The 15,365-nt window shown below is 34.3% G+C and overlaps 2 protein-coding genes across 2 annotated transcripts; both read right to left on the reverse strand.

Annotated features, from left to right (window-relative positions):
* Positions 1-481: 481 nt before the first annotated feature.
* On the reverse strand, positions 482-2,937 carry LOC143438820 (olfactory receptor 8D2-like). Its single transcript, XM_076924504.1, has one exon. It carries the CDS (start codon positions 2,935-2,937, stop codon positions 2,002-2,004), a length of 936 nt encoding a protein of 311 aa, XP_076780619.1. The 3' UTR covers positions 482-2,001.
* An 8,909-nt stretch (positions 2,938-11,846) lies between these two features.
* LOC143439013 (olfactory receptor 8B3-like) lies at positions 11,847-14,541 on the reverse strand. The gene has a single exon (XM_076924724.1). The coding sequence runs from the start codon at positions 14,504-14,506 to the stop codon at positions 13,553-13,555; it is 954 nt and encodes a 317-aa protein (XP_076780839.1). The 5' UTR covers positions 14,507-14,541; the 3' UTR covers positions 11,847-13,552.
* Between the last annotated feature and the right edge of the window lie 824 nt (positions 14,542-15,365).

The following is a 15,365-nucleotide window of genomic DNA, read 5'->3' on the forward strand; positions in this document are numbered from 1 at the left end:
GGCCCAACTATTTTGGTTCTTTTAAAAAATTTTTTCAAGGGGATGGTATCTTAAATGTAAATAAAATATAAAATAAAAAATGTTTTCCAGTGGCTGATATGTATTTTTTCCCACATAATATATCCTGATCAGGGTTTTCCCTGCCTCTGATCCTCTCAGTTCATCCTCATATCTCCTTCCATCTGGATTCAACTCCTTTTGATCCCTCATTAGAATGAAAACACACTTCTAAAATATAATAATGAAATAAAATAAGATAAAACAAAACTAATACATTGGAATAGAACAAAACATAAGGAACGGACAGAGTCTGATTGAAAGCATAAGAAATAGACACATAGACACATTTGGTTGTACTCTCAAGAATCTGATAAAAACACTAAAATGGAAGATGTAATACATATGCAAATGAACTGTAGGTTATATATGTTAAAAAGAATCCCCGATAAAACAGTCTGGGGATAACATGCATGAGCCTGAGTCAGTCACATGGTAATGAGTCCCTGAGATGAGGAATATGCAAAGATACCACTGAGTTAATTTTCCATTGGCCATCCACTTTTGAACATGCATAGTTTATTACATAGTTTACCTTTTGATACTTTCTTAGAGCAAATCAAATTTTCATTCACAAGTGGTTAACAATAGGGGACAATTCTGAGTTAGGGATGGTGTATGCGTGTACTTTCATCACAGAACAGCATCTGTTGCTGACTCTTGCAGGCTCTAGCATGGTACCACAGTCTTTATAAGTTCATATGCAAGCTAATCCCATTGATTTAGTGACATCTCTCCTTAGAGTTCTTCATTACTTCAGGATCTTATACTTTTTCTGCATCCTCTTCAACTTCCAGGATGTTTTCTTAATATGTTGTTTTATTAAATGGAAGGAGGCGTTTTACATAGTACTTTTTTAGGATACCTTGGAAGAGTCTTAAGTCTTAAATATCTTCTTATTTGTAAGAAATCTGATTAAATTTAGCCATACTGTACATATACTTTTTCATTATAAACAAAGTGTGATGACTTTGTCAAACTGCAGCATACGTGACTCAAGTTAAACATTAAAAAGCTGAAAAAACATATGTAATCAGAAGAAAATATGACGTGCTCTTCAGAGGAATGAATTTCAGTGAATAATTTCAGGCTATCACAATGTAAGAGATGTAGGTGAAAAGGATGTTTTCATTTTGAGGCACTAAGATTTTTTTCTCCACATTTGCCATTTCCATGCTGTTATCTTGTATAATCTGTGTAATCAGTGATATGTCTTGAGTAACAGCAGCTCTTTTTGCATGGACACAGCATACATTAGGATATGGAATACAAGAGAAACTACTCGTCATAAAAAGCTAATGACAAATTGACAAAGCATTGCCTTGAATATTGCTTTGATTTTTTGATTTTTAGAGTTGTAATGATTTTCATAAATGTGGGGACTTAAATTAAGAGGAGTTTGTTAAGTTACAAATTCAGACAGATACTTAAAATTGATTTTATCTGGCCCAAAATAATATTTGGACAGCACTTCTCTACTTCTAGATGTTATAAGAGAAGATTCAAATGGTTGTAAGAGTCTGGCAGCTGCTGGCATGCCATATTGTGTTCATGCATCTCTCCAGTTTCTATCTTGTGGTCATAATGGGGCAAGTATGTGTATGAATTAATTCATGCAGTCAACATTCAGAAATATCTTTCTTCAAACATACTTTGCTATCATTACTGTCTAATCAATGATATTGAGTTTTATTATAATCATAGCATTTTCATATTTATAAACCCCACTCTTTTATAAATCTCTATTACTCTTAAATATTTACAGAGATTACAATATCTATCACAAAACTACATTGTTTGATAATTTACAAATATGTATCGGCTATTATCAAACATAATATAATCATTACTCAAAAAGAAACTACTACTTTCTCAGAAGGAAAGTGAGCATGCAAAGAGCCTATGAGAATGTCTCATGTTTCATTTATTAGTTCTCTCAATTTGTTAGGATATCTGCCTTCTCCCAATTACCTTTTTCAGTGCATTCTTTACATCCTTGTTTCTCAGACTATATATGAGGGGATTTAGCATTGGGATCACTGTGGTGTAGAACACAGAAGATACTTTCTCCTGTTCCATGTTATTACTAGAAGGTGGCTTGAAATACATGAAAGTTATAGACCCAAAGAAGATGCCCACAGCCATAATGTGGGAGCTACAGGTGCCAAATGCTTTGAAACGTCCTTCATTGGAGCGGATGCGGAGAATGCTTGTTAGAATAAAAGCGTAAGAAATGATGATAGCCAGTGTAGGTGCTAGGGTATTAATTCCACCAATAATAAACAGCAGTACCTCATTGATATGGGTGCTGGAGCAAGACAGAGTCAACAAAGGTAGAATATCACAAAAGTAGTGGCTGACAATATGAGACCCACAGAAGGACAACATTGTCATACGGGTTGTATGGATAGTAGCCCCAAAGAAGCCCAGTGAGTATACTGCAGCCATCATTATGAAACAGACCCTGTGGGACATGACAATGTTATAAAGCAGTGGGCTACAGATGGCAACATAGCGGTCATAGGCCATGGCTGTCAGCAGGTAGCCTTCTGCAATGGCCAAAATGAGGAAGAAGTAGAGTTGAGTCATGCACTCCCAAAAGGAGATCATGTTCTTCTCAAATACAAAGTTCACCAACATCTTTGGGGTAATGACAGAGGAATAGCAGAGGTCAATGAAGGATAAATGTCTGAGAAAATAATACATTGGAGAGTGAAGCTGAGAACTAATGGTGATTAAGAGGATCATGCCCAAGTTTCCCACTACTGTTATCACATATACTGCCAGAAATAAGAGGAACAGTGGAAGCTGAAGCTCTGGGCGTTTTGTTAGTCCTTCGAGGATAAAGTCAACCACTGAAGAATGGTTCATAGTAGTCATTTCTTATAAAATGTTAACTATAAGAAAAAGAGAGGGAAATGGTTGATTTTGACTATTATATTTGGATTCTCTTTTGATGTATTCCACCTCTGAAAACATGATTTCCTCCACTTAATTGTCTACCCCATAGACCTTTTCAAAAATTACTTCTGTTAGTTTTGAAACTGTAATATAATTACATTGATCCCTTTCAATTTCCTCCCCCAAAGCTTTCCCATATACTCACTTCTCTTTGATCTACTTCAAAATCATAAAATTTTTCATTAATTATTGTTACATGCATTTATGTATATGTGTATACATATATAGTCCTTATTACAACCTCTCAGTCTGTATTATGTTACTTGTATGCAAGTTTTCAGAGATGATCTTTGTATTGGATAAGAAATCTTTATGCTCTTCCTTAGGTAGGACTATGTCTCTTGCTTCAGCATTCCTTAGCATTCTGTAACACTTTGTACAGGGTTCATGCCTCATAGGCTTTGAAAGCTTATAGACAAAGACTAAATTTAATAGTCTCCTTTGCACTCTACCTTACTGACTGCTTCAATTCAAGACATGTCGTGCCATTTTTGTTCATAAAACTTAACTCTTTAAGTACTGCATATTAAACATAAGCACAAACCCAGACTTAATTATTGTGGTTGTATAATTATAATAAAACTACTTACCCTTTTCACCTGAGTACCTGCCAAAGGAACCATCAGCTTTAGGAAATTGTAACTTGCAAGCTCAGTTAATCCAAATATAATCCCTTTCAAATTCTCAATACATTATATGAATCAAATTACTCTATCAATCTCTAAATCTGAAAGTACAGGCACATAAACAAAGAAGATTCTCAGTGTAGATTAAAGGATATGATAGTGGTTCTATTCACCATAGATTTGTAATCTTTTATAGCTCTTCTTAGAATGGAAACCTAGACTGGGTTAGGAAATTCTCCTAATATACAGGTATGGAAGTAAAAAGTTAAATACAGTGCTGCAGTCTGGCTATAAATTACAGTTGAGGCTAGTTATATCCATGAAAGAGCAAATTACAGCTGACTTCCAGGTATTATATCTGAACCACCAACAAATCAATGTTTTCTTCAGGGACTTCCTTTTCTTATACAATTTGAAGTCAATATCATACTAATTTTTTTTCAAAACTGCAAGATTATTTTTAGGTGTATTGAGTGTTTTGTTTCCTAAAATTCAAGCAGAGTGAAACTATTTGCTTCGTAAACAGTTAATGTTATTAATTTTTGGAGTAATTTTGTACTAAAACGTTCCCTATAAGCTGCAGTGACGGCACAGCATTTAAGAGCACCAACTACTCTTCCATTCAGAAAATCTTGGTTCATGTCCCAGTAAATACCTACCATATGAAAATCATTTATAACTTTCATTTTAGAGCTTCAGACACTGTTCAGAGCCTCTGCATGTACCAGCATGCATGGAATACACTGACATAGATGAAGACAAAAGACCCATGCACAAAATATTACCGTAATAAGGTTAAGTTGTTCCTAATGTTATGACAGAAAGAAGTATATAGAGTCTGAAAATTGATGTGGCTTTTGATTATATATTTATTTCAAAATGAAAAAAAAAAGTAAATTGAGAAAACATCATTGCATGCAATGTAATAAACTACTTTAATTTTGTATGAAAATCATGGTTAAGATTTAAGCAAGGTTACAGTATTTTGATATATTTTTGTGAAAGTCTTCAACAACTTTTTAAGAATATTCAGCATATCTGTGTCTTTAAATCAGGATTTAATAAGATAGTATTACAAAGAATACAATAGTATATGATCTCCAAGAATAAAGTAATGAACCTGAATCACAAAAATAAAGTAAGAAGGGTTATTCTCTACCCTGGACTACATAGCAATAACCTGTCCCACAAACAAAATAAAATGGGTCATATTCTGAGGGACAATTATAGAGTACTAAGGTGTGAAGCCTTTTGAAAGCATCTGTGAAATTGGGACCCTGTCAGGTGGATGCTCTGAATTTGATCACTTAACCATGTGAATCAATATGAGAGACTTAACTTTTACAGATAGAAACTCATCACACCATGCAGCACAGTAGAAAGAGACATACAGCTGTTTGTGAAATTGAGTACGTTCCACAGTTTGAGTAGGCACCAAAATAACTGGCTGAATTTCCTTTTCTAAGGAAGAGTTGTCCAGATAGACTACAGATGTTTTTGAGGCTTAAAGCATTCATCTGTTGAAACAAATGAATACCATCATCGTGTGTTTGGTAGAGCCCAATAGAAGATAAGCATGCATATTTCACTCATCTGCAGACAAAAATTTGGTAAAGTTTAACAATATCAAATCTATATAAAACTGAAATGGAAATCATAATATTTAAAGTATTAAATCTTATTCTCTTATTGCTCCACACATGTGCCCTCTTAGTGCTTTGATTTCTTAGGAAATACTTTTAATGCATATGAGAAGAGGTCAAAGAGAAGAACATAATCAGAAAGATTAAGGAAGACATTTGAAAGCCATTAAGTCCAGCTGAGAATCACAGTAAGAGCAGTTTCACAGCAAGAAAAGGCAGCTATAAAATCAACTTAAAACTCAGTAAAAAAACAAAATTCCTCATGCCACAAACTTATCTGAATATCAGAAAATTCGCACATGTTGCAAAACACATAAATTTGTCCACATAGTTTATGTAAAAGGATTTATGTGGATGTGCTTTGACATTGTCATCTCAAAGAGGCAAGAGCACCTGATATAATGTTTTAAATTTCCTATCAAACTAATGCATTATGTAAGTCACAGATGAACAAAAATTAAATATTATATATGCAATATTTGACTTAAAATTAAATATTATATACAAGAAAATTGAAAACCAGCACCTTTCAATTGCATAGGTCTTGTGCTATCTGTAGGCAGCAATGAGATATTGATGTTTGTCTCTTCCTGTTTTGTCCTCTATTTTTGTACCTATAATTATATCTAATTATATCATCTTCTGTATAATATACAACAGTATCAGAAAACAGTTGTTGATTCCATTCTTGATATACATGAATGAGGATCCAAGAAAAGTAAATGGTTACTCAATAGATAAGAATATTGATGCTCATAAGATCTATTCAGTTACTCATGAAATGATCAGCATTTAAACACACACACGCACACACACACATATATATATAGAGAGAGAGAGAGAGAGAAAGAGAGAGGAGAGAGAGACCCATGAAATATATGTGTGTCTAAAAATAAAAATAAACCTTGATATTTTGCTTCTCTGTTTAACATAAACTATGGAAATCTTTTCTATAAATCCCTAGTTTTTAAACATATTACTAGGACAGCGTGCATTCAAGAAGTAAATTAGCAAATGAGAATATATTAAATCCATAGTTGAACTTTTCTATGTTATTATTCCAACAGTTGGTCTTTTATGCAGTAGTTGTGCTTTAGTTCATGTAAAAAGTAAGTGAATATAATCCCATAAACTAATACTATAGCAATATGCATAGGGTTAAAAATTTTAATATCACTGTGGAACTATCCCACATTGTATCAAATTGTGGGTGAATTCATGTTAGTCATATTAACTACATATTCATTTCCCCAGTAGTAAGTAAATTTTGTAGGATTCCTTTTAGAAAATTTAAAAAGTTAATGTAAGATTTAAAATATTTTTATAAGTTTTGTATGTGTAATGTTATAGTTGAGAAGATGGATTTGCAGTATTGATGATCTATGTTTTGTTAAGACCATTTAAAAACTAACACTCAGATATCATCCAATACTTATTCAAGTTCTGAGATTTTGGAATCTACCTACCTTAAGTTGTGTGCTTCAAACACTGGGAATCCTATATTATTTGGGAATTTTGTGCTAGGTTTTAGAAATACAGAAGTAATTCATTCCCAAAGGTACACGAACTCTCTGAAGATTTGGCCCATTTGTAATACACAGTTAATGAAGAAAACAAACTAAGCCATTGATGATCTCAATAACATTTCACTACCTCAGGGATTCCACAGTTAACAAAACTTGGTAATAAACTCCATGCTATCTTTCTATAATACTCTAGAATTTACAAATTATGACATAAATATTTTTTTCTTTCAATATTTAAACCCTACTCTAGTAGATGTCATTTAATCCCCGAGGAAGTGATTAGATATTTGTATTCAATAGTCTATATTTTTTCTATTCCAAATCTATAAAGATACATAGTTCCTCTCCGACTATTGTTAAAAGACTAAATGTAATCAAAGCACCTTTTCTGTGAAAAAAAAGACTTACCTCAGTAATTACATTAGTTTATGCTACTTGTTCAAATCCCAACTTTCTGCTTTATGACCTAGAATCACCTAATTCTAATCATTAAAATCGTTAGCCACTCAAATCATGTGACATCATGCTACTGGTACTCTATTATTGTATTTTCTTATTTTGTTCAACAAAATATATTCAAAACCATGATTGTACTGTTAACCAAGTTCAAGTAATATTCATGATCCTCCTTGTCCAGCAAGTCATGCACCGTCTTATTTAGATTTAAAGGTTTTTCTTAATTACTTATATTATTAATTAGTTAATTAATTAAATTTTAATTATTTCATTTTTTCTGTCACATAGTATATCACAAATTCAGTTTTGACTGTCCTCCTCCCAGCCCATTCCCCCTCCTCACCTCTCTCCAACATGAATTCCTTCTTCATTTCCCTTCACAATTAGTGCTTTAAGACTAATTTTCATCATGTTCACCCCAAAAAGATCCAATCCAGATCAACTACTCATTATCAACACACTTAATTTTGTGTTAATTTTACTTTTATTCATTTGGTTGTTTGTTCATGTGAGTGTTCATTTTAACTTCCAGATTATATGGCAATGCACATATATCCTTGTATGTGTTGTCTTCCATTGGTATGGCTGACTTACCAGGGGCTACATTCTTAGGAATAACTGTTTCTGCCTTCCTAACAGTTAACAGTTACCATTAGCTTCAGAGCTAGGGGTAGAAGTTTATGTTAAACTACCCTCTGTATTCTAGGATTTGCTCTGTCTGGGCTTGCTCAGCTCTTTTATGTGCTGCCTTCATCTAAATAGGATAGTTTGAATATACTTGGCCTAGGGATTGGCACACTTAACAGGTGTGGCTGTGTTGGAGTGGGTATGGCCTTGGTGAAGAAAGTATATTACTGTGAATGTGGGTAATGAGATCCCCCTCCTTACCATGTATTAGGCAGTCTTTTCCTAGTAGCTTTCAAATAAGGAGGTAGGGCTCTCAGCTACTCTTGTAACATGTGTGCCTAGACACTGCCATCCTCACAGCCCGGAATGGACTGAACCATTGAGCTTATAAGCCAGTCTCAGGTAAATGTTGTCCTTATAGGAGTTTCTTTGCTCATGGTTTCTGTCCACAGCAGTAAAACCCTAACTAAGAAGGAAGTTGGTACTTGGGACTGGGGTATTGCTGTGATAAGGCTAACCATGCTTTTCTTTAAAAAAAAATGTAAATTTGTAAAGCAATGGAATGCTCTAAATAAGGCTTAATGGGATATTCTACTAGGAATATTGAAGGGTTTTTTTTTTTTTTTTTTTTTTTTTTTTTTTTTTCCTGAGAGTGAATTGAATTGTGCAGATCTTGCCCAAAAAGTTTCAGCGGAGAAGAATTTCAGTATGTGGCCCAGCGACTGTTTTTGTGAAGAATATGGCTGGTTTTTGCCCTTTTCTAAAGTGACTAACTCAGGATAAAGAGATTTTTATCTATTGCATTGATGAAAGAAGTTGCAAAAAAGCCCAGCAGAGACTTTGTTCTCTGTTTTAGTCTCATGGTAAGCATTCTGATTAAGCATAGCAAGCTTAAAATGAAAAAAAAAAAATCCAAACTATATGGTTCAAGTAATAATAAAGTGGAACTAGGAAGTGAAACGGAACTGAATCCTGTGTTCAAGGAGATAAAATGATTAAGGGAGTGATGGTGTCAGGGTAAGATCCTACCCAGCTAAGCTTATTGCTTGTGTTTGAATTTGAACAAGGAATAATTTGGATTTTTATCCTGGAATGAACTCCAATAGAGAAATGGAGGGCACACTTGTGTTTCAGATACTGAGGCTGCAAGTCTAGGTTTTTATCTGGATTTTGAAGAACAATGGCCATAAAAAACTAAGACCCAGGCATGGTATTACACACAATTAATCCCAGGACATAAAACCAAGCAGATCTCTGAGTTCAAGAGCAGCCTGGGACAGAGCAAGTACTAGGTGAAGAACAATCAAGGTGTGGTAGTACACACCTTTATTCCCAGAATGCTACAGACAAAACCTATGTGTCATTGTGAGGTCCAAATATATTCTCATTGACTCTTTTACTGTATTGTTTGTTTGCTCTACAGTTTTATCCTTATCATTTATACTAACCCATAGCTCTATTAGGGTAAAAGTCAGGTATTAACTATCCCCCAAAACCTTTCCTGTAAGGTATATCTTATGAATAATAGAATTGTTTAATTCATTTTTATCATTGTTATTCACATATCTTAATTTCTAGTAATATTTTGTATTATTTAACTGGGTATAGCATGGTTTTGATCGGGATGGAATGACATGGTTCCTGCCCCTGGAACAGGGCCAGCACTGTATGGGTGTCCATGAGTGTTGATGGCTGCTCTGGACCTAGGGCTTGTTTGTATAATAATGTACATATTTTATATTCTTCCATCAAGGAATGTCCTCCCTGTTAATATTAGTGAATCCTTGATAATTAGAGACAGCATGAGAATGTGAGGGGAAGATGTGGCTAATGTCTCAGCCAAATAGTAAACGTTGGGACTTATGGTACAGCCCTTAAGGCTGTTGAAAAGAGCTCTAAAAACATGGGTTCAAAAATACATTGTTTTTCCAAAAATAAGGATGCAAATTTTATGAGGGGCTTCAGGAATCTAAAGAATCAAAACTAGCTGAGCTGTGAACTGACCTGTCAGAAAGATGCTGAGGAAGGTAACAAAAATATTTAGAGAGAGAGTGGTAACTGCAGGAGATTCCATGCAGATAAGTTCTTTGTTTATGCTTTAAAAAGCAGACAGATTTCTGAGTTCAGTCAGGGTCAGCCTGGGACAGGGCAAGGTTAGGAACAGGTGTGATAGAAGTGGTAATTTCAGGATGGGGTTCCACCTAGCTAGCTTACCATCTGTGCTTAACAGTAACAGGCAGATCTCTGAATTCTTTTGCAAGGTTAAAAAAAATTACTTCTTGTCTTCTAAGAATTAAGGTGCTAGGGTGAAGGGAAGCTGATTCATAGGATAATTAAACAGAAATCTAGACTGGATTAATATGTAACCTAAAAGGCTGAGCTTATAATATTCAAGAGATAAGCTGTCCAAAAAACATTTTTAGAATACCAAAAGAAAAATTGCTTAGAGAGTAGAGAAAGCATTGGAAAGCTGTCCTGAGCAAAACACAGGCAGAAAGCTTGGACCCAGAATTTGAATTTGAGTTGTTTGTTTGCACTATGTCCAGTCACCCCTTCACTCAGAAACCCTCCCCAAGCAGAGGCTGGTGTTTGGCATAGAAACTATTATAACTCAAGTCTAACTCCTTTGGTGTGTTCTTTATTTCTGGTAAATGAATGTCTCCTTGTTGTGGTAAAATATGCTCAAAGTATCTGTTATTTTCCTGGTATGTAGAAAACGTGTCCTCACCAACTATTTTATCTTTCTTTCATTCCTAGCTTTGAATTCTAAAGTGTGCATGTCTGTTCTTTGTTTTAGTGAAGTCTCCTTATTGAAACAAATGCCCTAGGTTATGTTTTGATTGTCTGTATTTCGTGATCATTAATGAGTGTCAGCTTACCTGTATATAGAATTTGAGATTGATGCCCCTATCAGGAACCTAATACCCTTCATTCTGTCAACAAAACAAATACACAAAAGAAAGAAAGAAATGAGATCAGAAGGGACACTAACAGGGAAGGGAAGACTGTTAGCAGTTAGAGGGGTATGAATGAGTGTAACAGCTTGGTGAATGTGGTTGAAATACACTACATACATGGATGAATGAGTGTTCTATGTTTAAAAATATTACATTTTTATGATATTTATAAGAGGTCATATAATAGATGTTTAATTTTTCCATTTGTAAGAATCCCTGGCTTTTATAATATTTAGAATGATCTTAGTGGTCATGCGGATGCAGAAAAGATTTGCAAGTTCTCTTTGTCCAAGTTATCTTTGTCTTGAGTTTTCAGGTCTCTCTCACTCCCTCTCTCTCTTCCTGTCATACACACATGCACACACACACACACACACACACACACACACACACACACACACTGAATTTTTTGTCATTTTAGATTCTCTGCTTTCATTCTCTAGCACTTGGATTTATGTTTTCTTTGTACCACTCAGGTCTATGTTCAATTAGTCTGCCTACCAGCTTCCAATTTCAATGATTATACATTTCTTATTTCTATGAGTTCCTAGACTCTTTGCACATATGTGATAGCTGTGTATAAAGGCATTAATGCAGGACTCCTATGTAGGAGCAGGGCTGTCTCTGACTATATTGACTGCCTTTGGATCCCTTTTTCCCTAATTAGTCTACCTTGACTACCCTCAATAGAAAACATTTTAGTCTTCCCTAACCCTAACCATAACCCTAACCCTTTCTGCAGCAAGATATGTGAAGGCTGGTTGATATACATAGCAGGCCTTTTTTTCTGAGAAGTGGAACAGGCTTGATTGGTGAGGGGGAGGTTACAGGGAGGGTCTATGTGGAGAGAAGAGAAGGGAAATTGTGATCAGTGGGTAAATAAAAATAAAAAAAATAAATAAACAACTTAACCAATATAAAATATTTATTGCTTTCTGTGTCAAATGTCTGCATATGGATTTGTATAAAAAATTCTTACAAAGAACTTTGGAATTTTTCATGAAGCTTAAGTTTATTATCTAGAATGAAGGAAAGAAGGTTTTGCAAAGAGTGGAAGAGGCAAACAAAGACACAATGGGGAGCTTTCAGAAGCTTCCCTAGGGGCTGGAAGGAGTTGGCTCACTGGGAGAAAATGTAAACCTTTTGAAAGACATAGGATTGATTCTTCACAGCACCAACTTCAATATATAGTCACATTAACTACAGTTTTCAATTTTTTTGTTATTCTATCCTGGCAATTATTCTCCATAGAGATATAATTAGTTGATTTGTTTTGAACATGTGTAAGACTTGGAATTAGTAAAATAAAATGTTCATATCCTAGATATAGAAAAGAAAAACATTATTACTTTTGATTTTTGGTTTTCAAATCTGTTTTCTCTATCTGGTGAACTGTAACACAGTTTAGCATTAGCATCTATTCTTCACTCTAGATAGGCTTCTATGGAAACTCATCATGAGTGCAATACTGCATTCTCCTTCATCTTCTTTTACCTTCACCAAATATCTTTGCTTTCTAAAAAATTGTATATCTTCCTTTTGATGAAAAAAAAAACTAATCATAGTATCATATTCTTATATTTGAAAAACGACTTTTTACTTCAAACCAATCTCTAAGATAAAAAATAGAATTTACCCACAAGGTAAATCAAAACAGAATTGTCTGTTTCCATGAGTTATGCATTCTTATAGTCTGTGTGCTGATATATCACAGTTGCACCTTTAAAATGATTCCTAAGGATTTCTCCTCTAAAACCATAAAAATAACATCTCTGCTTATGATTTACACTTTAAGAAAATTTCTAATCAAAATATCCATTAAGACTATATACAACAATAGACAGCAGAAATTTTGTAAGCACTTAAAATACTTCTGAAATTTTTATAGCAAGTAAAATTTCAATCTTAGTCATAATGCCTTATACAAAGGGAAAACAAACTGATTCCTTATTTCTTGAAAAATGAGAATTTTGCAGTTTATCTTATGTTACTATATTGAGAACAAAGAGACTCATGTATTAAAGAAACTGAAATGTCTTTTAATTTATTACTACATTAACTCATAGTTATAACAGAAAGTACAAAAAAACAGTAAAGAAAAATTATCTAATGCATCAGAGACTGTTTGAGACCAAATGTTGAAAAACCATATTCTCTGTGGTATTTACTTTCAGTACATGTTTAAAATGGCTGACCTTTATAATTGTCTTTAAAAATCTCGTAAAGCAGGAGAAACTGATGCAGATTTTGTAGCTGCTACCAAAAGCATTTAAGAGTAGCTGAAACTCATCTTTAAAAATTATCTCCAATTTTGTTTATTTGGTTGCTTTTATGAAAAAATCCTGACTTTGTGTCTGTGTCATTTAAATTCTACTGTGACACCAAATACACACAGCAGAGCAGAATCCAAAGTCATAATCAACCTCCTATTTCACAGTATAAATGTGTGGTACATTTTGTTATTTGATTAATTGCTTATCTAATTGAGTATATCTGTCCATATAGAAAAATTATAGCATAACATTTTTTACTTGTTCCTTATCTCAAGATAATTATTTATCTATGTAAAGTTGCAAAAAAAAAAAGAGAACAATGAAAGAAAAGCCATGAATAAAGCAACTATGGTTCTAAAGTAAAGGAGATAATAAATTATGTTTGATTAGGTTCAATATCTAGTTATGATAAATAACTATATCTGCTCAAGAAAATAGTTTTCTTTTCAGAGTTTTCTTCAGTGCAAGTTTGACGTCCTTATTTCTTAAGCTGTAGATCAAGGGGTTCAGCATGGGCCCAACATTTGTGTAAAATACCGAGGCCACTTTTCCCTTGTCCATAGACTCTACATCAGAAGGTTGCATGTACATAAATGCTGCTGCTCCAAAGAAAAGAGACACAGTCATTATGTGGGAACTGCAGGTGTTGAAGGCTTTAGCCCTGCCCTGTGTGGAGCTGATGCGTAAAATGTTGGCAATGATGAAACCATAGGAGATGAAAGTGGTACTGGTAGACACCACAATGTTCATGCCTACCAGAACAAAGACCACAACTTCATTGTTGTAAGTACTAGTGCAGGAAAGCTGGAGTACAGGGAGGATGTCACACAGATAATGATTGACAAGGTTTGCATCACAGAAGGTCAGTCTAGCCATACAAAGAGTATGGGCCAGGGAACCCCAGCATCCCATCACATATGCCCCAAACACGTACCCAGCACACATCCGGGGGGATAATATAACATTATATAGCAGTGGCTTGCAAATAGCAACATAACGGTCATATGCCATTGCAGTCAGTATATAACATTCTGTAATGACGAAAAAGCAGAAGAAGTACAGTTGAGTCAGGCAGCCTGTATAGGAGATGGTGTTCTTCTCTACCACAAAATTAATTAGCATTTTGGGGGTAAAGACAGAAGAGTAACAAATATCTACAAATGACAAGTTAAAGAGGAAATAATACATGGGTGTGTGAAGGTGTGAATTCAATGAAATCAGTGTAATTAAGCCCAGATTGGCCACTATAGTAACCACATAGATTCCAAGAAACAGAAAAAATAGAGGCATTTGGAGTTCTGGCCTGTTAGTTAAACCCTCCAGGATAAATTCTGTCACCAGGGAGTAATTTCCATCTGTCATTTTTCTGTGGTTGTTCATCTACAAAGATAAAGAAAGAGACAGTGAACACAATATTGAACTTTCCTAAGGCATTTCACATCTGTGCTCTGGACTCTATTGCTCCCTCAGTGGCCCTTAGATGGTTTGCACATCATGTAGTTTGAAGAAATTCCTTGCAGTGGGTGATTGTTCCAGGTTGCCTGTTTCCTGTTTCAGTTCTTAGTGGCTTTGAAGGTAAAATTTCCTTCTTTTCTACAGAGGCAACTGTACACATTTCAGAAGTAGCTGAAAATGTGTTATCATAAATATGTACCTTGCCCATGAATAATTATTTAGAAGCCTATTGAGTAGACACCTCACCTAGGAAAGCTTAAGATATTGAGGTCCATGTTTTGAAATGGGAACAAATTTTTCCAATAGTTTTCTATGTCCGACTATAGCAGCAGCACTTGCAAAAAGGAACCTCAAACCCAACGTTAATAAAAAATATTCTTTAAATGGCGCTTCTTGGAGATGGAAACTTTATTTTCTTAAATGAGTGACACTGGGTATGTACCATACTCCAGGGAAGGCCTCTTTCTTAGGAGTAAACAGCTGAGAAAAAGCAGACTCTATGAGTTTCAGTGGCTTTTTCTGTTTTACATCATTTAAGAGAGAAGACAAAAGCACAACAACCACAAGAAAAAAAAACCATGAAATTCAGTAGATATGAAAGGGTAGATGTTCTTAAAGAGCATCTTAGGAGTTCATCAATGGGAAATAATAAGCTAAAAATATTGTATGAAAGTTGCAAAGAATAAATAAAATTAGCTTCAAAAGACTTACAGAATGCAAACTAACCAAATACATTTCTAAATCTATATTTAAAATTGTATACTCACAATTTTTTTTTTAGAAC

The sequence above is a fragment of the Arvicanthis niloticus genome, chromosome 26 (genome assembly GCF_011762505.2).
Source record: "Arvicanthis niloticus isolate mArvNil1 chromosome 26, mArvNil1.pat.X, whole genome shotgun sequence".
NCBI classification, from domain to species: Eukaryota; Metazoa; Chordata; class Mammalia; order Rodentia; family Muridae; genus Arvicanthis; species Arvicanthis niloticus.

Excerpts from the sequence above, each read along its gene's own strand:
- LOC143439013 (XM_076924724.1), bottom strand. The coding sequence starts at position 14,506 with ATGAACAACCACAGAAAAATGACAGATGGAAATTACTCCCTGGTGACA.
- LOC143438820 (XM_076924504.1), bottom strand. The coding sequence starts at position 2,937 with ATGACTACTATGAACCATTCTTCAGTGGTTGACTTTATCCTCGAAGGA.